This window comes from Molossus molossus, unplaced genomic scaffold, assembly GCF_014108415.1.
Source record: "Molossus molossus isolate mMolMol1 unplaced genomic scaffold, mMolMol1.p scaffold_m16_p_18, whole genome shotgun sequence".
Lineage (NCBI taxonomy): Eukaryota > Metazoa > Chordata > Mammalia > Chiroptera > Molossidae > Molossus > Molossus molossus.
This window is the reverse complement of record NW_023425353.1, coordinates 29,468,602-29,495,167: the sequence shown is the minus strand read 5'-3', so window position 1 is coordinate 29,495,167 and position 26,566 is coordinate 29,468,602. Positions and strand designations below refer to the sequence as shown.

At 39.4% G+C, this 26,566-nt stretch overlaps 1 protein-coding gene and 1 pseudogene across 8 annotated transcripts in view; one reads left to right on the top strand and one right to left on the bottom strand.

Moving 5' to 3' along the window:
* Positions 1-26,566, bottom strand: part of TFDP2 (transcription factor Dp-2) — a 143,293-nt gene that overhangs the window by 18,849 nt on the left and 97,878 nt on the right. For 4 of the 8 annotated variants that reach the window (XM_036267602.1, XM_036267596.1, XM_036267599.1 and 1 more), the window contains 4 exons: positions 24,858-24,979; positions 22,934-22,981; positions 8,536-8,698; positions 2,564-2,710 (listed from right to left, as the gene is read on the bottom strand). In XM_036267602.1, the coding sequence (XP_036123495.1) occupies positions 2,564-2,710; positions 8,536-8,698; positions 22,934-22,981; positions 24,858-24,979 (480 nt within the window). Of the gene's footprint in view, positions 1-2,563; positions 2,711-8,535; positions 8,699-22,933; positions 22,982-24,857; positions 24,980-25,532; positions 25,634-26,566 lie in introns of all 8 variants that reach the window. The other 4 variants (XM_036267600.1, XM_036267601.1, XM_036267597.1 and 1 more) reach the window with 3 other exon arrangements.
* LOC118633709 lies at positions 14,938-15,035 on the top strand (annotated as a pseudogene).

Genomic DNA, 26,566 nt, shown 5'->3' with positions numbered 1-26,566 from the left:
GCACACGTCTCAGTTCATCTTCACAGGACCTACGTATGAGGTAAGTCCTGTTGCTACCCATCTTGGTAAGGAAATGGAGGCTTAGAGGATTAAACAGCTGCCCAAGGGCACTCAGCTCAGTGCTGGGCAAGAACCTCAGCTATCTGGTTCCACAGACCCTAATATTAACTGCTTTGGTACATTACCACCCGCCCCCACCAACAGTGAGGTAAAATCTTATTTAAGATCTCAGTTTAACTGACTTTTATTTTTACTTTACATTATATTTATTTATTTAAACATTTAATTTACTTGCTTTTTTTTTTTTTTCCTGTTAGAAACCACATGGCTGATTGCCGGGTTAAAGAATATATGCAGTATTTGGGGCTTCTGAGACAAAGTCCCCTCCAAAACAGTTTTGCCAATTTGCGTGCTCATTAGTCAGTGTATTTCCCAGTAACCCAGTCAGTACTAACGCTCTCCTTCCAGACGATGCACAGGGCTGCTGATGCGTCCACACTTGGCCCTGACCGTGTAGAGGGTGCCTTTTGATCCTATACTACCTTGTATCATTTCCTGTTTCACATGTAAATATCACTTTCCTGATAAGAGAAAGTACACCAGATTTCTCTCTCTCCCTTTCTCTCTCCTTCCTTCCTCTTCTTCTTTTACTTTTTTTTTATTATTGAGGCAAATTTGGTATACTGTATTTTAACTGACTTAAATGAGCACAGCTGATGATACAGATAGATTACATAGTCAATATACAATTCCGGCTGTAGTAAGAAACATGCTATTGGGACAAATGTCCCAGCTTCGAAGAAACTTCATTCTCCTCGCTCTGACAACTACCTAGAGAACAGATATTAGGGTCTGAATGAATATCCTTGCGGATGAGTTCCTAACTGTCTCTTTGACGAAAGTCAGTGACGTCCAATGAATGACACATTTTCCTTGTCTACCCCAAGACAGCATTTCTTACTTGCCCCTGTCCACTCTAGTCTGCACCAGGAGTTCCCCCTCATCCCTCCAACCACGACCACGCTTTAATCCTAAATTACTTTAGATGAACTACAATTTGTGTGGCCTTCTACACTTGAAAAGTTGTTGTAGGAGTCTCGCCCTGAACCTGAAGCAGTGACAGGTCAGGCTCCCACCGGCCCCCCCTGCCCCCCCAGGTTGTACTGATTCAACCTCTAAAACCTCCTCAGCCTCACCGCCCCTGCCTCACCACAGACCATCGCCAATCCGCCCCTTCAACTTCCCCCTCTTCCTGTCACTTCAACTTCCAACCCACTAGTAGAGCCTTGCAGAATACATCCTAGCTTCCCTTCGTTTATAGGCTCAGGTCCCAAGGGCTTAGCACTTAGAAATCTACCCCCTTTCTGCTGGCTTGTGCTCTGGCCACACCCAGCTGTGGGCATGCTTTCCGCTGCCCGCCTCAGCCCAGGCAGGGCCTCTGCCCCGAAGGCCCTCGGTGCCCTGACCCGCGTGGCAACGCCTACTCCTCCCTCATGACTAAGCTCAGAGATTTTGTTTTTCTTGGTAAAGCCTTCCATTATCTCCGAGAGAATCTGCACATTCTCCTTTCACAGTAGTAATCACATTTCTGGTAACTCCTTTTATATTTCTCTTCTCAATTAGAATGAAAGCTCCCTGAGTCAGAGATTTTTGTCTTTATACTCTTTGGTTAAGCACATGGCAGATGCTGATAGATTTTTGCTATCAGCTTAACATCAGCAGTAATTAAAATGATCCTCAAATTCCAGTCTATCAGAAGAATTGAAAAGAAGGGCATTTGCACCACAACATATAAATAAAACTGTCCTATAACGTCTGATAAATGTCTGGTTTCTCCCTCCATCCACAAGTATAATGATACCAGATAATGAGGAAAACATGAAATCAACCATATTTATCTCCATAAGTGATCGTTAACCTCAGTTTATTCCCTTTATGGCCACCACAATAAAAGTATGTCAGATTTGGAAATAGTGTGTCAGGGAACATGTTCACTTCGGAAAGATTTTCTATAATGATTAAAGTTAACAATAAAAAATGCTTTTGCACACATCATGTCCAAATTCACGTAACTGCTGAACATTTGATCCATTCTGATAAAGATACAAATGAAATACCATTCTGTTGCTATTGATTCTAGAGTCAAAAGTAAAAGTTTAAACATAAGCAATAAATAGACAGCTTCATTCATTTTGGGGGGATCCATACAGCAAGCATTACATCAAATAAGATATAATTTCTATTACGCAAATCACCAAAAATTTATTATCAGAGTGCTCAGAATTAAATGAGAATTAAACAAAGATCTTCTCTAAGAAACAGTGAAAGTGAGGTCATTTAATTTCTAAGTCCCCAGTTTCATCAGGACAACAGTCAGATTACTATAGATCTCTAAATTTCCTTCTAGTTCTAAAATCCTACCTAAATGATTGTTTTAAAAAATTACTAATGTACACAGACAATTGGAAATATTTTACTATCATGTGACTACATTTCTAAATTAAAACACCTCTGATGTAAAATAAAGCTAACTTCTTTATATAAGCAGATTTTCCTTCCTTACCTCTAGGTTTTGACACTCCTGAGCAGAGTTGGTAGGTAGGCCAATCCACTTGATTTCTTTTTTTTCTTTTGAAATTATATTCATTGCCATTAGCACATTTAAAGCATCATAAACTCTTCGCCTAATGTTCTTCTGGTCATAAGCCTGCTAAAAAATATTTTTATTAAATGATAAAAGTTAAGGATTAGGATACAGTCACAAGATATTAAAATATCTAATTAATATCTAATGTCTTCAAAGCGCCGAAAGAATTCTATACCCAGTGAAACTGTCCTTCAAAAGTAAAGATGAAATAAAGATAGTTTTATTTATTTATTTATTTATTTTTTTTATCCTCACCCGAGGACATTTTTTGCATTTATCTTCAGATAGAGCAGGAGGGAGAGAGGGAGGAAGAGAGAGAGAGAGAAACATCAATGTGAGAGAGATACATCGACTGGCTGCCACCCACACGACCCCAACCGTGGCCGGGGACAAACTGCAACTGAGGTACGTGCCCTTAGTGGGAACTAAACCAGGTCTCTCTGGTCCACGGGCCGTCATTCTAACCACGGATCTAAACCGGCCAGAGCTAAAGATAGTTTTAAACAATCTAAAACATAAAAAAATCTTTAAAAAATAAAGATTATGTTACCAATAGATCTAAATTTAAAAATTATTAATGGGCCTTCTTCAGGGAGAAGAGAGATGACCTAGGACAGAGGTCGGAATGTAGGATGGAATGGAGACCAACTCAAACGGTGACTATGAGGGGAAATCTCAGGTACTGCTCTGTATGAAAAAACAATGTTTGTGGAGTCTAGAATATAAAGCTGATATACATGACAACAATCGGATATAGAGCAGAAAGGGGAAATGGAGTTAAAGTGGGCTAAGTCCTTGCATTGTGTGGGAGGATATTAGACTTTGAAAAGTCAAGGATGCATGTTTTAAGCTCTAGGTAAACAGTCATCTCAAAATGTGGTCCACGGACTAGTACTGATCTGCACATTGTTACTAGCTTACAGTGAAAAAGGAATCTTGCACCACAATGCCATCACATAGATCACTAAAGCACAATGTTTCATTCAGCTGACTTTTTTGGGGGGCGACGGGATAGTAAGAATTTCTCAATAAAGGAAACTGTGTTAACTTAATACTGTGGAAAAAGCCCTTTATCTTATCATGAATGAATGGGTAGTTCCTAGGAACAAAATTCAATCAATCAAATGCCCCGATAATAAAGGATAGTGGATGCTCTGGCCAGCTCCGCTCAGTGGTTAGAGAGGTGACCCGGGGACCTAACCCTAACCCTAACCCTAACCCAACCAGGGCCAGGGACAAACTGCAACCAAGTATGTGCCCTTAGCGGGAACCGAACCCGGGTCTCTCTGGACCGTGGGCCGACACTCTAACCGCTGAAACAAACCAGCCAGGGCTGATTTCCTCCTCTTTGATATTGGAAGAGATATGGATTCAAAGCAAATGAACTATTCAAAGCAGATAAACTAAGTTATAATAGAGCTTTTGGCACAATATATTTATTTAAAATAATTAAAACAATTATAATAATATTCTTTTAACAAATACCACTTATACATTCAATCTGAATCCTGTGTAGAAGGGAAAGACGGGAGATAGGAGTAAATATAAGCATATTAACTTCTTTTTCCTTCCATAATCAACAGATACTAGTCTATAGGTGATAACTCAAGAAACAAAATATTGAAAAGTTACTTAAAGTTAAAAATGAGAGTAGTGAATAAACAAGGAAAAAACCCAACTTGTGTTTATACCCAGGGGGTGGCGATGGGGGGTTAATAAATATGTACGTTAGCTGTTGAAAGTGGTTAGAAGAAATGCCTTATTGTAGTGACATCTGAGTGAATGAGTGAAAATTTGAGGGCAGGAGAGAGAAAACACATGGATCCCTAGCGAAGAGTGTTACAGGCAAGGAAATAGGAAGTACAATGGCCTGATAAGGAGCATATCTGGCATAGTCACAAAATGTGTAGTAACTGAGAGAGTGCATAGTAGGAGAAGAGATCAGAGAAGTAATGGTGGGCCAGATCACATAGAGTCTTGCAGATCATTTTGAGAACTCTGTCTTTCACTCAGAGTCAGAATGCCATATACTTTTTCCCCAAGAGCCTAGAGGACATTAAAAGAAAAAAACAAAAATCACCATATATAATATGGCTCACAAGGAAAATCTCATAGCAATAAAAAGAAGAAAACAAGAAAGAAAAAGAAATACAGTCCTGGCCAGCGTGGTTCAGTTGGTTGGAGTGTTGTCCCATGCATGAGAGGGTCCAGGTTTGATTCCTGGTCAGGGTGCATATGGGAGGCAACTAATGTTTCTTTTTCTCCTTCTCCCTTCCTCTCTCTCTAAAATCAATAAAAACATATCCTTGGGTAAGGATTAAAATAAAGAAATAGTTCACAGGTAACAAATGTAAAAATTTATAACAACAAACAAAACACCCTATCACCAGAAACTATAAGAACTCTTTCAAATATAATTTGGTCAAAGAATAACGTTCTACCAGAATCAATGGGATCCAAAGCAGTAAGAAGAGGAAAAGTCACAGCCATAAAGACATTCATTACTAAACAAAAATAATAAAAGTAAATAAAGTATAAATCATAGCCTGCAAGGTAGAAAAACAACAAAAGTAACTCCAGGAAAGAGAATATTAAATAAAGATTAAAACAGAAATTAACTGCAAAATAGAAGGTCACTACAAATAAATCCAAGAAATGGTTCTTCAGGAAAAATAATTGCAAATAATTTTGAAAACAGGATGAAATGGAGGATTTTCTAAAAGTCATAAAATACTAAACTGATTAAGAGAAATTCTAGCCCAGCTTGTGTGAGTCAGTGAACTGAGCATTGTCCAATGGACTGAGAGGTCCTGGTTCGATTCCCAGTCAGGGCATATGCCAGGGTTGTGGACTTAATCCCCAGTAGGGAGAGTGCAGGTGGCAGCCGATTGATGTTTCTCTCACATTGATGTTTCTATCTCTCTCTCCCTTTCTCTCTCTATAGAAACAAATTCTAAATAGACAGTTTATCAAAGAAAGAATGATGAAACCAATCTAAGCTTTAGGCTGCACCAAACCACCAGTCCCAGATGGTATCACAGATGATTTCTATAAAATTTCAGGGACCAGAAAAGACATCCAATGCTATTAAACCTCTAATGGAATAAAGAGAAAGATAAAAAGAAAGCCTCTAAATTCATGCAGGAGGCAACTAACCGACGTGTCTCTCTCACATTAATGTCTCTCCCCCTCCTTCCTTTCCGCTCTGTCTAAAAATTGATAAAAGACTTCCGGTCAAGATGGTGGCGTAGGTAAACGTGGTATTGTGTCCTCCCACAACCACATCAAAGTTACAACTAAACTAAAGAACAACCATCATTCAAAACCGCCTGAAATCAAGCTGAATGGAAGTCCTACAGCTACGGAATTAAAGCAGCAGCCACATCCAGACTGGTAGGAGGGGCGGAGGCGGACGGGCTGGTCCCACACCCACGTGTGGCGGATAAAAATCAGGAGGACACCTAGGCTTGGAAGGTCCTCCCTGAGGACTGAGGGGTCCCCGACCCACACCAGACGCCCTGCTCAGGGTTCTAGTGCCAGGAAGAGAAGTCCCCATAACTTCTGGCTGGAAAAACCAGTGGGAACTGAGGCTCAGGGAGGCTGAGGCAGCTGGAGCCCCAGGCAGCTCCTTAAAGGGCCCGCGCACGGACTTATCGGACTCTCTCCCTCTAAGCTTGGAGGGGAGGCAGCTCGAGGGGCGCCAGAGGCATACAAGGAAGAACTGAGCTGTTTGGCACTGGAGCGAGGACTGGAGAGGGGGCTTTCTCCAGGACAAACGTGCTGTCAGAGGCCTTTGTTCCTTTGGTGAGCCCTTCCCTGGGGCGGCAGACAGCCACCATATCTGGGATTCCAGCAACCTGGCTCACACTGGTGATTTCCTGAGGCCCTGCCCCACCCAACTTTCAAGCCCACCCAAGCTGTTGCCAGTTGCTTAACCATAGGATTGGCCTGTCTTGGATCCTGCTTCAGGTTTTCCTAAATTCTTTCAAACAAGCAGCATCTGCTCTCAGATAGCCCCATACCTCTCATTAAGTAATTCACAGAAACAAACACAGGGAGGCAGCCAAAATAAGGAGCAAAGAAGCAGGCCCCAAATGAAAGAACAGAACAAAACCCCAAGAAAAGAACTAAGTGAAATGGAGATAAGCAACCTAACAGATGCTGAGTTCAAAATTCTGCTTATAGCCCTGGCCGGTTTGGCTCAGCGGTTAGAGCATCCGCCTGCGGTCCGGAGAGACCCGGGTTCGGTTCACGCTAAGGGCATGTACCTCGGTTGCAGTTTGTCCCCGGCCCTGGTTGGTCGTGCGGGTAGCAGCCACTCGATGTGTCCCTTTCACATCGATGTTTCCCTCTCTCTCTCTCTTCCTCTCTCTCCCTCCCACTCTATCTGTACAAAAAATGGAAAAATGTCCTCGGGTGAGGATTAAAAAAAAAAAAAAAAAATTCTGCTTATAAGGATGCTCAGTGAACTTAGTGAGGGCCTCAAGATCATTAAAAAGGACCAGTCAGAAATGATGGATGCACAGTCAGAAATGAAGGAGGCATTAACTGAAATAAAGAATAATTTACACAGATTCAATAGTAGAGTATGTAAATCCAAGAAGCAAACCATTGATTTGGAATATAAGGAAGCAAAAAACACCCAATCAGAACAGCAAAAAGAAAAAAGAAGCCCAAAAAATGAGGATAGCGTAAGGAGCCTCTGGGACAACTTCAAGCGTGCCAACATTCGCATCTTGAGGGTGCCAGAAAGAAAAGAGAGAGAACAAGAAATTGAAAACCTGTTTGAAACAATAATGGCAGAAAACTTTCCTAACTTGGTGAAGGAAACAGACATACAAGTCCAGGAAGCACAGAGTCCCAAACAAGATGAACCCCAAGAGGCCCACACCAAGACACATCATCATCAAAATGCAAAAGGTTCAAGACAAAGAGAGAATCTTAAAAGCAGCAAGAGAAAGGCAGCTAGTTACCTACAAGGGAGTTCCCATTAGGCTGTCAGCTGATTTCTCAAAAGAAGCCGTGCAGGCCAGAAGGAAGCGGCAAGAAATATTCAGAGTGATGAAAAGCAAGAACCTACAACCAAGATTACTCTATTCTGCAAAGCTGTCATTTAGAATCAATGGCCATATAAAGACTTTCCCAGACAAGAAAAAGTTAAAGGAGTTCATCACCACCAAACCGTTATTATATGAAATGTTGAAGGTTCTTTTTGAAGAAAAAGATAAAATATATAAACAAACAAAATGGCAATGAACACGTATCTATCGACAATGGCATCTACAAACAAAATGAACATGCAGAACAGAAACAGTCTCATAGATACAGAGAACATTTTGTTGGTTGCCAGATGGGAGGGGGGTTGGGGGAATGGGTGAAAAAGGTGAAGGAGTTAAGAAGTACAAATTCATTGCTAGACTGACAAACCTCAAAGAGAAAGGGGTTGAGGGGTGGGAAGAAGTAAACCAAAGAATTTATATGCATAACCAATGGATACAGACAATAGTGTGGGAAAAGGCAGGAGGGGGGGGGTGGGAGTGGGGAGGAGGGGGGGTCAATGGAGGGAAAATGGGGAACATCTGTAATACATTCAACAATAAAGATTTTTTAAAAAATTAAAAAATAAAAATAAAAATTGATGAAAAAATATCCTCTGGGTGACGATTAACAAACAAATTAAACCACCAACAACAAAAATTCTTTACAAAACAAAACAAACAAAATATCAACAACAAAAATTTCCCAACCGACAATATGAAACCCTCAAGTAAAGGAGGAATTGGGAATTCCCTTGCTTGTCTGTTCTCAAATCAGTGACACAAATAACCCAAAGAAGTACACTGTTGCATCACTCATCACAGTCAATGTCAAATGCATGATCTACCTACCGAATCAGCTGCCAAGTGGTTATTTGAATTGGTGAACTCTGATACCAGTTCATCAGCTACTTCATTATATGATGTTGTGCCTTTCCGTTGAACTTTCTCACACACTTTCATTGAAAAATGTCTCAAGCCTTTTCCATTTTTATCTCCTTTTTTGCTTCGTTTACTAAAAAAGAAAAAAAAAAAAAACATTTATACTCCATTATATTTACTTAGAGACTTCCTTTACATAACAATAAAATGAGAAGACAGTAATTTGATTTTTGCTTCAAGTGGTAAGTTTTAATTGAATTAGAGATGAAGAAATGTTTATAAAATACGAAGCTGAAGTGCTTTTCTTATGTATATTATCTGTTTATTCAATAAATATTTACTGACCAGTTACTTACTATCTAGGCACTGTTCTACATACTGGGAATAATCCATGAGAAGAACAGATAAAAACTCTGCCTTCGTAGCTTATATACTGGTCAATACTTATCTTTTTGTATTCTATATACTAGAGCTCTTTTTCACCTAAATTAAAAGTACCATTATTCTCAGTTTCATTTATCTACTGAATTTTCAAACAGAGGTTATTGGTATTAATAATGGACCCATTAATAATGGACCTAAGGGGGAAAAAAATGAACCTAAGTCTTTAATTTCAAGTTTGTTTAATGCCTAGGCCCAAACTTTGATAACTTAATCATTAAAATTTTCAGGGGTTCAGTTTAGTTCTATTAAACTGAGTGCAAACTATATGCCAAGAACCGTACTAGTGATTGGCAGTACAAAAATGATAATTGAGGCAAAATCCTTTCCCTCAGTGAGTCATAGGGGATGGGAGAGAGACAGAACAGGCAAATAATGACAAGTAATTCAATATAATAAGGTAAGTGTCAAGTCAGAGTTCTTCACAAGTTCTGTGGGAACTGGAAAGAGGGGCATGTGGTCTGACCTGGAAGAGGAAGACCTGCTGGAGTGAGAGCCAAGTGAAACAATCAACACAACAGAACAGCAGCCTAGGTAACAGGAGAAAACATGCACAAGCCCTTTATTTTTTCTGATAAGGGGTTAATATCCAAAATATCCAAGAAACTCCCATAACTCAAGAGAAAAACAACAACTGAATAACCCAATTAAATAGGCAAAGAATATGAATAGACATTTCTCCAAAGAAAACTTACAAACGGCCAACAGGTATATGAAAAGATACTCAACATTACAAATCATCACGAAAATGCAGAACAAAACTAGGCATTACCTCACACCCGTTAAGATGGCTATTATTAAAAAAAAAAAAAAAAAAAGATAGGTGTTGGTGACAATGTGGAGAAATTAGAACTTCTGTACATTATTTGTGAGACTATAAAATGGCACCGTTGCTACAGAAAACAATATGAAAGTTTCTCGAAAAACAATTTTTTAAATATGTTTTTATTGATTTTTTTTTTAAGAGAGAGGAAGGGAGAGAGAGAGAGAGAAACATCAATGTGAGACAGAAACATTCATCAGCTGCTTTCTGCACACCCCCTACTGGGAATTGAGACCATAACTCGGGCATGTGCCCTGACCGGGAATTGAACCGGGACCTCTCAGACCATGGGACAACACTCAATCCACTGAGCCACACTGGCCAGGTGGTTCCTCAAAAATTTTAGAATAGAACTACCATATGATCCAGCAATCCCACTTCTGAGTATATGTTCAAAAGAACTGAAATCAGGATCTCAAAGAGATATCTGCACCCCCATGTTTATTGCAGCATTATTCACAATAGCCAAGACACAAAAACAACCTAAATGCCCATAAGTGGGTAAATGAATGAAGAAAATATTGTACACACGCACACACAATGGAATATTATTTAACCTTAAAAAAAAAAAAGAAATCCTGCCAGGCCGGTGTGACTCAGTGGTTGAGTGTCAACCCATGAAACAAGAGGTCATGGGTTTGATTCCTGGTCAGGGCACGTGCCCAGGTTGTGGGCCAATTCCCAGTGGGAAGCATGCAGGAGGGGGCCAATCGATGTTCTCTCTCATTGATGTTTCTATCTCTCTCTCCCTCTCCCTTCCTCTCTCTCTAAAATCAATAAAGAAGAAGAAAAAAAAAAAAAAGAATGAAATCCTGCCCAGCTGGCATGGCTCAGTGGATTGAGAGGCGTCCCATGCTCCAAGAGGTCGCTGGTTCAATTCCCAGTCATGACACATGCCTGGGTTGTGGGATCAATCCTCAGTAGGGGCTGTGCGAAAGGCAGCTATCAATGTTTCTCTCTCTCTCTTCCTCTTCCTAAAAATAAATAATAAATAAATAAGAACGAAATCCTGCCATATGCGACAACATGGATAAACCTGGAGTGCATTATGCTAAGTGAAACAAGCCCGACACAGAAGGACAAATACTGCACGATTCCACTTGCATGAGGTACCTAAAACAGTCAAGCTCACAGAACAGAGAGTAAAATGGCCTTGCTAGGGGACAGAGTCTTAAAGTGATTGATGTGGATGAGAAGGAGGAGGAAAATAGGAGAATGAGCCTTAGAAAGAGGGACTGTTCACTGAGATCAAGAAGACAGGAAGCAGTCCGGGAGTTCCACTTTAACCCTCCTCATCTGCACTGTCCAGTACCCTGGGCAAAACCCCCATGTAGCCACTGAGCACTGAAATGTGGGGAGTCTGAATTGAGATGTGCTGTAAATGTAAAATACACACTGAATTTCAAAGACTTGGATGAGAAATGAATGTAAAACGTCTCATGAACAATTTTTATATTAAATAAATGTTAAATTTTAGATATATTTGATTAAATAAATGATTAATTTCATGTGTCTTTTTGCTTTTTAAATTGGCTATTAGAAAATTTACAGTTACATGCGGCTTTCATTACATTTCTATTGGGCAGCAATGATGTTGAGTTGGACATGCCTATAGAACATCCAGATAGATATATTCAATAGAAAACTGACTATGTAAGTCTACAGCTTATGGAGGGATCACTCACAAACTTATCAGCATGTGTACCCATGCCAACCTCCTTCCTACCAGCCTGAGGATTAGGTATCCCTCTTCTTTTTCAAATCCAAAGTCCTTTTTTAAGATAACAGCTCTATTGAAAAATTAATTCACATACCATACACTTCATCTGTTTAAAGTATGCAATTCAGTGGTTTTAAGAGTTATGCGACCATCACCACCATCTAATTTCTTCACCTTAGAAAGAAGCCCTCACCCCGGCAGCCACTCCTCAGTGCCCCGGCAGCCAGGCCCTTACAACCACTGTGCTTTCTGTTCCTATGGATATGCCTGATCTTCAGAGTCAAGTTTTCAAATGGAATTTTTCACTGCACTACTCCTGCTTCTGTATTCTTTGCTCTCTTTGAGCTGTTCTATTCAGTGTTTTTTGGTGTTTTGTAAATATACAACTTCATCACGGGACCCAAATCTGATCAGGACTCCAGATCCACCTACCGGTTTAAGGATATATCGAGGACAGAAGAACATGCCAAACTAAACTACAGAGATGCAATAAGCAAAACCTTTAGCCTCACAGTTTCTACACTCAGCCCAGCCTTCTCAGGATACGGTCCTTACACATGACAAAACCTTATCAATACAAAGGCAAACTCAACATGCACAGTACATAACTCCAGATCCACTGCAGTTCTTACCTAGATGCGTGACGGAACCATCTACCTAATCACCAAGCCGGTGACACCATATTCATCCTATGCTCTTCTAACTCCTCTTCTACCTAACGAACCTAATTCCATCCAATCTAATCTAACTCATGTGTTGTCCTAAATAGCTCCTAAATCTAACCTCTTCTATCTCTTCCAACTGCCCTAGTTCGGCCCCAGTATCCCTGTCAGACTAGTACCAGGACTTACACCTGTTCTCCTTTGGGCTGTCCGTCCTCGGTACGGCCATCATGGTGATCTTTCTACATAAACCCAGTCACGTCCCTATTCTGTTTAAACCCGGCGGTGGTTGTAAACAGTAAGTACTTACTGAATGCTAAGTATGTTCCAGTCACTGTTCTAACTAATTTCATTTTGTTACAGAAACCACCAATTCCCATTTGCTATATACGCTTCCACACAAAGCCCACCCTGTGCTGATTTACCCTCAGTCTGGTGCACAGAGATACAAATGGCTAGGCCACACATGCGCCTATAGCATTACTATGAGTTAGGTAACAGGTAAATAAGAGTTGCTAAAAACAGGAGCACAGGAGTTACTTGGAAAGAAATATGTTGTGGATGGGGTTTTGTATTAGTGCTAAGAACTGGATAATTTAAAGTAAATAAAATTCTCGACTCAGTGTTTATACACTTTTGAAAAAAAGGATAAAGCAAGGTATTATTTTTCGTGTAATTCTAGTCTTCTTAAAAAAAGGGAGCAATAAAATAATCATAGGGTAGTTTGGGGTGATCACTTGACTAATTTGCCCTCTCTACAGTCATACATGGATAATATTTAAAGAAAAAAACTACACATAGTTCTTAAATAGGAACAACTAGACTTTGAATGCTGAAGAACGCACTCCTGAAACATAAATACAAGATTACATATAAAAGTTTTATAAGATTAGTTCAGTACATGAATTAATAAACTTGAGGAGAACTGTGGTTAAATATCAACACTGGTAAACTATTCAACACTGGATATTTTGAGCAGTTTACCTCATTTAACTCTGACCCACAGTCCTCACCCATCAGAAAAAAGGGAATAAAAATACTGGTCTCACAAGGATACTGTGAGGATTAAATGATGCACCATGCATAAAATATTTGGTCCACTCTAGGTGATTTTCCTCTTCATGAGCTCCAGAATTTTCATAACCAATATAAAACTGAAAGGCACTACTCAACGCTGGCTGAATCGAGAAATTCAGCTTGTTCTTTGGAAGGTTGTTAGAGCATTGTGCCCAAAACAAAACAAAACAAAACAAAAAAGCCAATCAACGCCTACATTAAAATTCAATGGTAGTTAGAATAACCAATACCTGCAGTACACAGAGAGCAGATTTGGACCTGGGAACCCATTCTACACAAACTTCTTTGAAAGTTAAGTGAGCAATGTCTCTAGTAAAAGAACACTGAAACGTAAAAGGCCACCCCTCGCAGGCTTGGCGCAGCGCTTAGAGCTTTGGCCCGATACAGAAGTTCAAATCCAAAAGAACCACTGAGAAAATAAATTATTGTACAACTGTCACCACTGTCCATCTCCAGAAACCTCTGACCATCGCATGCTGAAACTCCCCACTTTCCCGGCTCCTGTAACCAAAGCTTTACTTTCTGTCTCTGTGAATTTGACTGTTCTAGGTACCTCAGATAAGAGGAATCGTACAGTCCTGGCCGTATATTTATGCGTTGTGGTCTTTTATACTGAAAGTTGATGGTTTCATGGCTTCAGTAGCCAGTATATCTCTGTAAAGTAAGACGCTGTGGTTTTAGCATTTCATCATTAATTATGCTAAAAAACTAAAGTCAATATAAAAGGGATATCATGCTTTTAAGCAAAACAAATCAAAACTCTATTCTTCATTCTTTAAATCATTTCCATTGTCACACTTAGTTTATTACTACTGCTGCCACATTCAGAAAGGGTGTGTCTTTTCTTGACAAAAATAGTTCAGGAATGCTTGTTTATCATAAAACAAGAGTTAAAAATAAAATAATACAAAATTTACTTTTCTAATTTAGCCAATAAGTTTAAACAAACTTAATACTAGGCTTGTTTAAAAAATTAAAAATGGCTATAAAGTGTTATAAAAATAAATGCCAGCCTGGTCAGTGTGGCTCAGTGGGTTAGAGCATTCTGTGCAACAGATTGGTGAGGGTTCGAGTCCCAGTCGATCCCCAGGACTGGTCAGGGTGTGTGCAGGAGGAAACCAATCGATGTTTCTCTCACATCAGTGTTTCTCTCCCCTCTCTTCCTCCCTCCCTCCCTTCCATTCTCTCTAAAAGCAATGGAAAAAGTATCCTTAAGTGAAGATTTTCTCCCCCCCCCTCACCCGAGGGCATTTCTCCATTTTTGTTCAGCTAGAGTAGGAAGGAGGGGGAGAGAGGGGGGCGGGGGAGAGAGAGAGAGAGAGAGAGAGAGAGAGAGAGAGAGAGAGAGAGAGAAACATCGATGTGAAAGGGATACATCAAGTGGCTTCCTCCAGCACGACCCAACCAGGGCCGGGGACAAATCGCAACCAAGGTACATGTCCTTGACCAGAATCAAACCAGCAACTCATTGGTCCGTGGGCTGACACTCTAACCACTGAGCCAAACCAGCCAGGGCAGGTGAAGATTTTTTTTAAAAAGCCAAAAAGTGCCTACATTTTCACAGATCTATGTATGTTTTTGGGTTACATTAAACAAATTAACCTTAAAATGTCACATTACAAAATTAACTGAAAATGCACCAAAGATGCTTGCTTTGGCAGCACATATACTAAAAAATCAGACCAATACAGAGAAGATTAGCATGGCCCCTGCGCAAGAATGACATGCAAATTTGTGAAGTGTTTCTCGACCCATGCACCAAGAAGTCACCAGTTAGATTCCTGGTCAGGGTACATGCGTGTTCAGGCCCGATCCCCAGTGGGGAGCACGCAGGAGGTGGCCAATCGGTGTTCTCTCTCACCAATGTTTCTATCTCTCTCCCTCTCCCTTCCTCTCTCTCTAAAATCAATAAAGAGCCCTGGCCGGTTTGGCTCAGCGATTAGAGTGACAGCCCATGGACCAGAGAGGCCTGGGTTTGGTTCCTTCTAAGGGCATGTACCTTGGTTGCAGCTTAGGGTCATGTGGGTGGCAGCCGGTCGATGTGTCTCTCTCACGTTGATGTTTCTCTTTCTCCCTCCCCTTCTCCCACCCACTCTATCTGAAGGTAAATGCAAAAAAATTTTTTTTAATTACATGAAGTCAATAAAGAAAAAATTTTTTTTAAAAAATGCACCAAAGACCTAAATGTAAGAGTACAAAATATAAAATTCTTAGGGAAAAAAAATAAGTACGTCTTTGTGAGCTTGGATTTGGTAATGTTTTGTTTTTGTTTTTTTTAATGACACCAAAAGCATACATAAGTAACAAAACACACACCCACACACAATACAGATAACTTAAACATAGTTAAAATTAAAAACCTTTGTGCTTTTTAAGGACACCATCAAGTAGATGAAAAGACAACCCACAGAATAGAAGTTTTTTGCAAATCATATATCTGGTAAGCATCTTGTATCTATAATATATTTAAAAAAACTCTTACAAGTCAATAATAAAATGACAACCCAAAGGATCTGAACAGACGTTGGTCAAAGAAGATATACAAATGGCCAATAAGCACACGAAAGATGCTCAACATCATCAGCCATTAGGGAAATGCAAATCAAAACCTAATGAGATACAATTTCACAGCCACAAGGATGGCTATAATAAAAGAGACAGATACGTGTTGGCAAGGATGTAGAAATTGGAACCGTTCGATGGTGAAAACATAAAATGGTACAGCCACTCTGGAAAACAGTCTGGCAGTTATTCAAAAGGCCAAACAAAGAATTACCACGTGACCCAGAAATTCCACTCCACTTAAGAGAAATGAAAACTTACAGACGTATAAAAACTGTTCATAGCAGCATCACTCATAATAGCCAAAAAAGTAGAAACAACCTAAATGTCCATTATTAATGACCAAATAGACAAAATGTGGTATAGCCACACAATAAAATATTATTCAGCAAAGAAAGAAATGAAGTACTAATATATGCCACAACATGGATGAATCTTGAAATTAAACTAAATGAAAGAAGCCAGTCACAAACTCAACCAAGGCAGGAGTCCTGTTTCCTTGAGATCAGTGCTCCAAGTGTCAGCCTGAGGAACTGCCTTCGGTTTAACGTCTATGTGTGTGGAGATGGGATGGGAGGTACAAAGGGATTTGGAGGACTGGGACGGATTAGTGGCCCAGGTGGCTTCACTTCATTGCCCTCTTGACTTCCCCCACCAATTCATCCTTGCTTTTTTTTTTTTTTTTAAGATTCTTAAATTAATTTTGAGAGAGAGAGGAAGGGAGGGAGGGAGACAGAGAGAGAGAGAGAAGCGTCAATGTGAGCCCCAAACCCAGGCATGTGCCCTGCAGGTGCACGCGCAGGCATCCTTGCTTTTTGCACTTGTCAGCTCTGAGCCCGACGGAGCCTCTCCATGTCAGTGCAGGGAGCACGGCTTCTGTACCCAATTCTGACTTGTATGTGGATTTGGAACGTGGATTTCTCCACTTTCACATGTCCTTCATTATAATCACATTAGTTTTCACCTTCCAAATGGAAAAATCTATTATCTTTGCCACTTTCTACAGCACTTTTAGAGATTTATTTCCTTTTATTATTTATTTTTATCCTCACTGGAGGACATTTTTCCATTTTTTGTTCAGGTAGAGTGGGAGGGAGAGAGAGGAAGAGAGAGAGAGAAAAACATCGACGTGAAAGGGACACATCGAGTGGCTGCCACCCGCACAACCGACCTGGGCCGGGGACAAACTGCAACCGAGGTACGTGCCCTCAGCGGGAACTGAACCCGGGTCTCTCCGGACCGCAGGCCGACACTCTAACCGCTGAGCCAAACCGGCCAGGGCTCCTTTTATTATTTTTTACATGAAAATGTCAATAGGCTTTTAAGGGGTTGGAGTGTAAACATGGTGTTCAGTTTATTATCTTAAACTGGAATCTCCCTATCTAAATCTTAAATAAATAGTTTATACACTTTCTTAGTACCTGAGCTCCTTGAAACACCAACACCTTTCTAAATAACACTTAGTTTGGCCACAGGATGTAAATACTATGATCTCTATTAGTCCATAAATCAACTAAAGGAACGAGTAGGAAGCATTCTTTATCAAATAAAACCAAATTGGGGAATTAAAAAAATAAGAAAATAAACCCAGCCAGTATGGCTCAGTGAATTGAGCTTTCCCCCATGGACTGAGAGGTCCCATTTCAATTCCTGGTCAGAGCTTATGCCCAGGTTGTGGGCTCGATCCCCAGGGGGGACATGCAGGAGGCAGCCGATCGATGTTTCACTCTCACATCTTCGTTTCCATCTCTCTCTCCCTTTCTCTCTCTGTAAAAAATCAATAAAAACATATTTTAAAAAATAAAACCACTAATATAGTATAGTTTGAAAACCATGTTACATTTTAATAATAATTTCATTTCAAGTATTCAAAAGAACTACACACCCAAAGAATTTTTTTTTTTTTAAAGTATTTATGTCCTGGTTGCGTAGCTCAGTTGTTTGGAGCATCATTCCAATACACAAAGGTTGTGGGTTAGATCCCCAGTCAGGACACATGCAAGAGTCAACCAATGAATGCATCAATGAGCTGATGTTTCTCTCTCTCTTTTTCTGTCTCCTCCCCTTCCTATCTCTCCCTAAAAATAAATAAAGAAAGAAAAAGTATTTATCTTTCCAGGCACTTAACAGGAATCCACAACCACTGTCTTTTTATATTTTCCTAATATTTTATTTTTATTTACAAAACTAATATAAAACTAAATTTGCAGTATATAGCAGTATATCTCAGGTATAAGTTGTAATAAATGTGCTACATTTAAATAAATTATATACAATATATAATAAAAACTTTCTCATTAAAATGAGTCAACCAGAATGTCTAAATCAGCAAGATAATTTAATAATTTAATAAAATAATTTAGAAAAAACCTCACTTTCCTGTAAGTATATATCCATTGGGTATATCTGGAGATGGGGGAACTTGAGATGGGAAATAAATGTTTATTCCTTATGGACCTTTATCTCCCTATTGGGGTATGTCATCCAGGCCCATGATCATTTATTTATGCTGATGAATTACTTATATACTAATAATATTATCACTTAGATCACTAATAAACTTCTTGAACTTCTTATGTCTAAAACAAAATTCAATCCCTCCCCACACCTACCCCTAACAATAAATGTAACTGGCATCAATATTCACCCAGCTGTTCATACCAAAAAAAACAACAACCCAACAACAGCCATCCTTTATTGACCCCTTTACTTCATTCATCTATCAATAAACCTGTGGGTTCTACCTCCAAAACGAATTCATTTTTGCCATCTCCACTGCCAAGCCACTGCCCCTCCAACAGCCTTCTGATTTCCCTGCTTCTGTTCCTGTCTCCTAGAATCCATTTCCCCCTCAGCAGCCAATGTAAACTAGCATATCATTTCCCTTCTTAAAATCCTCCTTAAAATAAAAACCAAATTCCTCATTGTGGCCTATAAGGCCTTTCATGATCTGACCCGACTACCTCTCCATCCTCATCTCATATCACTCTTTCTATCTCCAAGCCACTGTGCTTCCCCAGATGCATCAACCTGGTTCCTCAGGCAGGCACTTTGCATTTGCCATTCATTCCCTCTCCCCAGAATCCCTGGTTCTACCACATCCCCAGGCCTGACTTCTTTGCATTCAAATGTTACCTCCTTAGAGAGGCCTTCTCTAAGGTAACCACCGTCCTGCCAATAATCCACAAACCACCCTTCTTATTTTTTTGCACACCACTTATCACAGTCTAAAAGGATCTTATTTGTTTACTGTCCACCCCCATAACAACTCTTTAAGGGCAGAGGCTTTTCTCTTGTTTATTAGTCTCTCCAATGCCTAGAACATAGCAACACTTAATAGATCTTCATAATACTGGTTGAATGAACAACTTCAGAGACATCATTAAGCAGTACAGATATTAACTATACAGATTTTTATTATTCTTATTAGAGTTTAAATTATATTAGTTTATCATAAATAAACAAAATTTTAACTGAATTCCAACAGAAAAAACATCTTAAGGACCTAATTACCCCAGAAGTCCCAAAGTGAAAATAGACCTATTTGCATTTAAAAGACACCATCAGATTCTGTCCAAAGGTAAAAAGAGAAAATGAACAAACATCTTCCAGGATCAAAATCCCAGGCAAGACCAGAAAGAGGCAAGATAGCGCCTTCTGCAAGCTCTGTGGGAAGAAGCCCAGTGGATCAGAAAACAGGGAAAAACTAATGAGAATCTCTCAATGGATCCTTCACCCACCAAACAAGATTTCCTCAGAAACCAACTTGCTTCTGCAAGTGACCTTAACCAAGGAACAGTTGTATAAAAATACCTAGCCCTGCCCTGGCAGGTTTGGCTCAGCGGTTGGAGCGTCGGCCCGCGGACCGAAGAGACCCGGGTTTGGTTCCGGCTAAGGGCATGTACCTCGGTTGCAGTTTGTCCCCGGCCCCAGTTGGGGTTGTGTGGGTGGCAACCAGTCGATGTGTCTCTCTCACATCGATGTCCCCCCCCCCCCTTCCAGTCTATCTGAAGATAAATGTAAGAATGTCCTTGGGTGAAGATTAAAAAAATAAAAAATAAATAAATATATAAATACCTAAAGTTGTACTGTTAAGTAGTAAATGAGGATAAAAAGCTTGTATATATTTACATATGTTGATGTATAAATCCCTGAGGAAAACCAATATAAATATTTACATATCATATTAAATCAACATACGAGGCATTGAAGAGATCAAGATTATTCCATGGTTGAGAACTGGTTTTTTTAACCTGAACACATGGGAGACGAGAAACAAAGACTTTTCACAGCATTATAGAAAAATACAATAAATTTGAAGGAAAATAAACATTTGTAAGAACAACAATAAAAACCACATGTAGTAATGTTTGTGGTTTGATTTGGGGGAGGGAGTTCACTACAGAAAAATCACATTTAAAAAATAAAAAGAGCCCGTCTGGTGTGGCTCAGTCGTTGGGCACCAAGACGTCACCAGTTCGATTCCTGGTGAGGGCACATGCCCAGGTTGTGGGCCCAATCCCCAGTGGGGATAGCCAATCCCCAGCGAGGCAGCCAATCGATGTTTTCTCTCATTGATGTCTTTATCTCTTTCCCTTGCCTTTCCTCTCTCTAAAATCAATAAAGAAAAATTATTTTAAAAAAATAAAATAAAAAGAGGCCTTGGCCAGTGTGGTTCAGTGGTTAGAGCATAGGTCTGCACACCAAAGGGTCTTGGGTTTAATTCCTAGTCAAAGGCATGTACCTGGGTTGCAGGTTCGCTCCTCAGCTCTGGTCAGGGTATGTGTGGAAGGCAACAATTGATTTCTCTTTCTCACATTGATGTTTCGTTTTCTTCACCCCACCCTTTCCATTTTCTCTTTTTTTAAAAAATTTTTCTTTTTTTCTTTATTGATTTTTAAAGAGAGAGGGAGAGAGAGAGAGAGAGAGAAACATCAAGCCCCGGCTAGTTTGGCTCAGTGGTTAGAGAGAAACATCAATGAGGGAGAACATCAATTGGCCACCTCCTGCATGTCCCCTCACTCGGGACTTGGCCCACAACCTGGGCATGTGCCCTGACCGGGAACCAAACCGGTGACCTCTTGGTGCATGGGTCGACGCCCAACCACTGAACCACACCGGCCGGGCTCCATTCCACTTTCTCTAAAAAAAAAAATAACAGAAAAAAATACCCTAGGTGAGGATTAACAACAACAACAACAATAATAAATTAATTTAAAAAATAATAAGAGAATAATAAAAAGCAAAACCAAAAAATAAAATAAGGTTAATGAACCCAGATGCAGAAAGGGAAGATCGAATCAATGTTTACACCCACAAATTTAACCTAACACTTTTAATGTGATCTTTAGAGGTCTTTTTCTTTCTTTCTTTTTCTTGTTAATCCTCACCCAAGGATATTTTCCCATTGATTTTTAGATAGAGTGGGAGGGAAGGGGAGAGAGAGAGAGAGAGAGAGAGAGAGAGAGAAAGAAACACTGATGTGAGAGACACATCGACTGGCTGCCTCCCTCACAACCCCTATGGGGGCCAGAGGTCAAACCTGCAACCAAAGTACGTGCCCTTGACTGGGAATTGAACCCGTGACCTTAACCACTGAGCCAAACCAGCCAAAGCTAGAAGTCTTTTTCTTGTGAAGGAGAACGTAAAGAGAATCTTAAGGTTTATGTTATTTGCAGGACATAGGTGCCATCAATCATAACTAATGACTAGTTCTACTTTAAGGCCTTAAACATTACTAAATACAGCTGCAAGAACTTATACTGCTACCCTATCCTAGAATAAACACAAAGACCAGGATGAGTTGGAAAGAGGATTTTCCATTAGAGAGAAAAGCACATTTTCTCATATATTTCAATATGATACAGCAGTTCCTAAGACATGATTTTGTGTTGAAAACAGTTAAGAACCAAGAAGCAAGCAACAAAGGCCAACAAGGAATTCAAGCAGAGCCGTGTCAAGAAAACACACTGTTTAAATCTACAGCCCCAAGGTCCTTACTCAGAGTCTATTCACTTTTATTTTAGACTGAATTCTAACACAATTGGCCATCTAGTTTCTCAGTGCCAGAAAGTCAGAGATTGCCAATTAGAAAATGGAAAAGACAGAGAACTATTATATCGAGAGCAAATGACCCAACAGACTGAAATACCATTGAAAAAGGGAATTACAAAAATCTCAGAATCAAAAATAAAATTTAAAAAGCATAACTGGCAAGGTTTTATTTAAAATAGTAGCAATCTTACAGAATTCAACTGCCTCTAAGACTATACATCTTTTTTTTTAATTGATACCAGAGAGAGGAAGGGAGAGAGAGAAACAGGGACTGGCTGCCTCCTGCACGCCCCCTACTGGGAATCAAGCCTGCAACCTGGGCATGTGCCCTGACCAGGAATTGAACCGGCAACCTCCTGGTGCATGGTATGACCCTCAACCAGTGAGCCACACTGGCAGCGCTACACATCTTATTTTAACAGTGCAATATTAATATCATACCTTGTATAGTGACTTGCATGGATTGTGGAACCTAAATTCAAATAATGACCATAAAGTGATAGTTTTTAATATGGAGTTTCTCAGTTGGTAGGCAGGCATTTATAGTTTCTCAACAGACCACAGGTGATTCTGATACACACGGAGAACTGAGAACCACTGTCCTAACAGTCTAAGGAAAGGTTACATTATACTTGATATAGTATTTGATAAAGAAGTTAGAATTTACTATGATTTTCAAATGTGTTCAATCAAACCCGTTTTGTGTTTTTTTTTAATTTGGGCATGCTGAAGTAATGCGGAGTATTCCCTTTGGTAGAAAAATGCATTTCCCAAACAGAGGGAGGAAGCTAAATGACATATTACCAACAGCCAATCTATTCACAGGACAATTTCTTTTGAAACCACACAAATATAAGAAATTGATGTAATGATAAGTAGAATACTCAATGTGGTATGAAATAATGGTAGAAATTCATACACTTAAAGTTATATGAATAAAAACATCTCACTAACTCAAACTAGAGTCTGGGAACCAAACCTCTCTCTGCAGTAGCGTCTCTCAAACCAAATACTCACACTCATACTCACCTTTCTGAAAAATCAGAGTCTATAAATTCTCTAGCCCGTTTTCTATCGCTAAAAAGAAAAGAAAAGAACATATATAAACACTACTTTTTTCATGAGTAATTTATTATAACTTGTCTAATTCCACAATAAATATAGTCAAACACAGTAACTAAAAAATATGCCCTGGCCAGTTTGGCTCAGAGGTTAGAGTGTCAGCCCGATGACCAAAAAGTTGAGGGTTTGATGCCCAGTCAAGGGCACTTACCTAGGTTGGGGATTCAACCCCAGCCCCAGTTGGGGTCATGCAGGAGGTGACCAATTGATGTGTCTCTCTATCATGTTTCTCTCTCTCCCTCCCTCCCTCCCTCCTTCTCATTTTATCTAAAAAGAAATCAATGGAAAAATATTTTTGGGTGAGGATTAAAAAACAAAAAACTAACAAATGTAAAAGATATGTCCATAAATTTAAAATTTTCATTTTATCAAAAGGCTAAGAAATCACTACATGATAACCTAGTTTGAAATGAGTTCAATGAATCTTTAAGGAGGAAAACATTGCAAGTTTACAAGGAAAAGGCACAGAAAAGTTTTATTTATTCTGGAATCACGACTATAGAAACACTGACAACCATACCACCTCCAATATATAAAGCACAGCTGGGCTGAAATATCCCAGCCCCGGTCATCTCCAAAGTGGACCAACACCACCGGCACAGGCACACCTTTCACGTTATAATCTCTCAGGGCTGTGCAGAAATCCAAGACAACTTCTACCTCTACCTGAGAATGTTCATTAGGACCAAATAAAGGCCATGAAATGACAGGTGACTGTCATTTCATCTCATCTAATAATGGAAAAGTATGAACACATATGAAACTCTTCCGTCTCTAATGTATGTGCGTTCATGGCATAAAACACTTTGCCAGAATTGTTATTCAACTTAATCCCCAGTTGTAAATCAATGATAGTACCAACAGTGCAGTATTTAAATAACAATGTAGCTCAGCCAGTGTGGCTCAGTGGCTGAGTGTTGACTCATGCCCCAAGAGGTCACTGGTTTGATTCCTGGTCAGGGCACATGCCCAGGTTGTAGGCTCGATCCCCCGTGGGGGTGTGCAGGAGGTGGCCAATCGATGTTTCTGTCTCTCCCTCTCTGTTCCCCTCTCTCTAAAAAATCAATAAAAACATACTGAGAAAAAAATAAATTATTTAAATAATAATAATAATAAGTAAATAGTAACAATGTAAATAACTTTTAAACGTGAGAGAATAAAGTTTTGCATCATTAATTTTATTATTTCTTTTTTCTTTTATGGAAAGATGAGCTGTTAAGCAGCGGAAAAAAGTTGGGTAAGGGTATTTTACAGGCAAAGGGGAAACATGAAGGTTTGATACTAAAAGTGGCAACTGAGTAACACAGAAGAAGTATTGATTTAATTGCCCAGTGTTTCAAAGGAATCAAGTGTTTCAAAATCAAGGGGAAACTCAAATGAAAATTTTAATATATTTGGCCTCTTTTTCCTAGTTCCTTTTCTGGTTTTTAAGGAAACAAGAATTCATAGGGGAAATTCTGAGTATAGCCAACACTTAATATATCTTTTCTTATGTTTATTAAAACAATATAAAATATAGTTTTGACATCTTGAAAGCAGCTAAATGCCATAATCATAGAATGTAGCTCTCTTTCAGGGTTGAAAAAAGCCAGAAGATTCAGGTACAAATTATTATTATAATATTTTTCTCTGTTTTAAAATGGTTGCCCCATAAAGAGTTTATATCTAAGATATGAAGTGAAATAAAATAGGTAACTTTACTTTGAAGGACCATTAGTTTTTAAGGACTAGACTAACATGAAACAAGAAAAGAAGACAAGATTGTGAGAAAAAAAGGTCAGAACATTCTTTTAAAAGTTTTAAAAATGTTAACTTGTAACAATACTCTTACCCTGGGACCCAGCCAGTAGCTTCCGCTATGTGTGTCTGAGTGACCATTGCTGGTGCAGGGGTGTATGGACTCCCAATCAGAACACTTCCTGAACTGGTCAGTCTCTGTGGTGTGCTTATAATCTGCAAAGTTAGGACAAAAAAAAATAAAATTCTGAGTTATTAAGAAAAGTCTACAGGCACAACATAATGTTGACTGCTAACCTTACAAAGAGGAAACCTAACTGTCCAAAATGCACTTAATATTAATCATCTAAAACATAAGCAATACCTTTGATTCATTTGTGTCCCAGGATCTTATACTGACATGAGGTCATAATGCAGGTTTCAGCAAGTGAAGAGCAATTTGGAAAGATTAGCTGGCAACTGACCATATTTTAAAAATCAGAAAAACTTAAGCTTTCTTTGAAATTACATAACCTAATTCCAGTCAAGCTTGATTTACTAGAACTGAGTAACAGTAAATCAGATCTTCACAGTCCAAAGTATAGGCAAAGACATTATACAATTTGGATTATTACCCAGATGCAATTTTATCTTTTTATCAGTTTTTCAAGAGCATGTCCTCATGTCATTAAATATCCTTCAAAGACATTAAAGACAGTAAAACATTCCAACATGTAAAATTATTATTTCCTATTAGATACAGTATATGGATATTCAATTACAGTCAAACCTGGGTTCTCCAGTGTCTCCCATTTTGAACAGTTCGGTTCTCGCCCAAGCTGTTCACGGAAACAATTTCAGGCTGATACATCAGCATGGCAGAAAGCATCTCTGAGGCCACACAGGAGAGACCGCCAGTCAGTTTACAGCTAAAACCTCACGTTGTTAACAACTCAGGAAATTGTGTTGAGAATACTTTTGTGGGTTTTTTGTGTTTTGTTTTGCTTTTGTTGCTGGCAAAATGGATGTTTAGCACAATCTTAAGACATAAAGAGGCCATCAAGAGTGCTAACGCTGCTAAGGGTGTGAAAGAAACATCGATCACAGGCAACTGAAGAGGCAGAGAAACTGATGCTGATTTTGATAAATGAAAGCAGTTAGCTGGTGATAGCCTTTCGGAGGTAATGATATGTGAAAACCGGAAGATGCTACACCCTAACTTCCTGAAAGACACCCCCGGATCGGGTGCTGACAGTGGTTCATGTAAGGCTAGGCAAGAAGTGTTTGTTTATAGATTAAACAGTACATTAGACATGTACTATATCAGAAAGGTTAAAACAGGGAATCATTAGGGGGTCTGGACAAATTAATTCAATTTACATTATTTCTAATGGGAAAAAAATGATTTGGTTTTCGAACAAATCGCTTCTCGAACAGACTTCCGGAATGAATGAAGTTCAAGAACCAAGGTTCCACTGTATTCAGTATTATAAACAGTTACAGTGTTACAATTCAGTATTATAAACAGAAACGTGATAAACATTTTTGTACAATGATCTTGGCCTTAATTTCTATTTCCTAAGGACAGACTTCAGGAAAGGAACTGATGAAACTAAGGATATGGATTTTTTAAAAATGTTTTTTATTGATTTTAGAGAGAGAGAGAGAAACATGATAGAAGAGAATGGCTACCTCCTGCACGTCCCCCTATTGGGATTGAGCCCACAACCTGGGCATGTGCCCTGACCAGGAATCGAACTGGCAACCTCTTAGTGCATGGGTTGACGCTCAACCACTGAACCACATAGACCAGGCAAAATATGA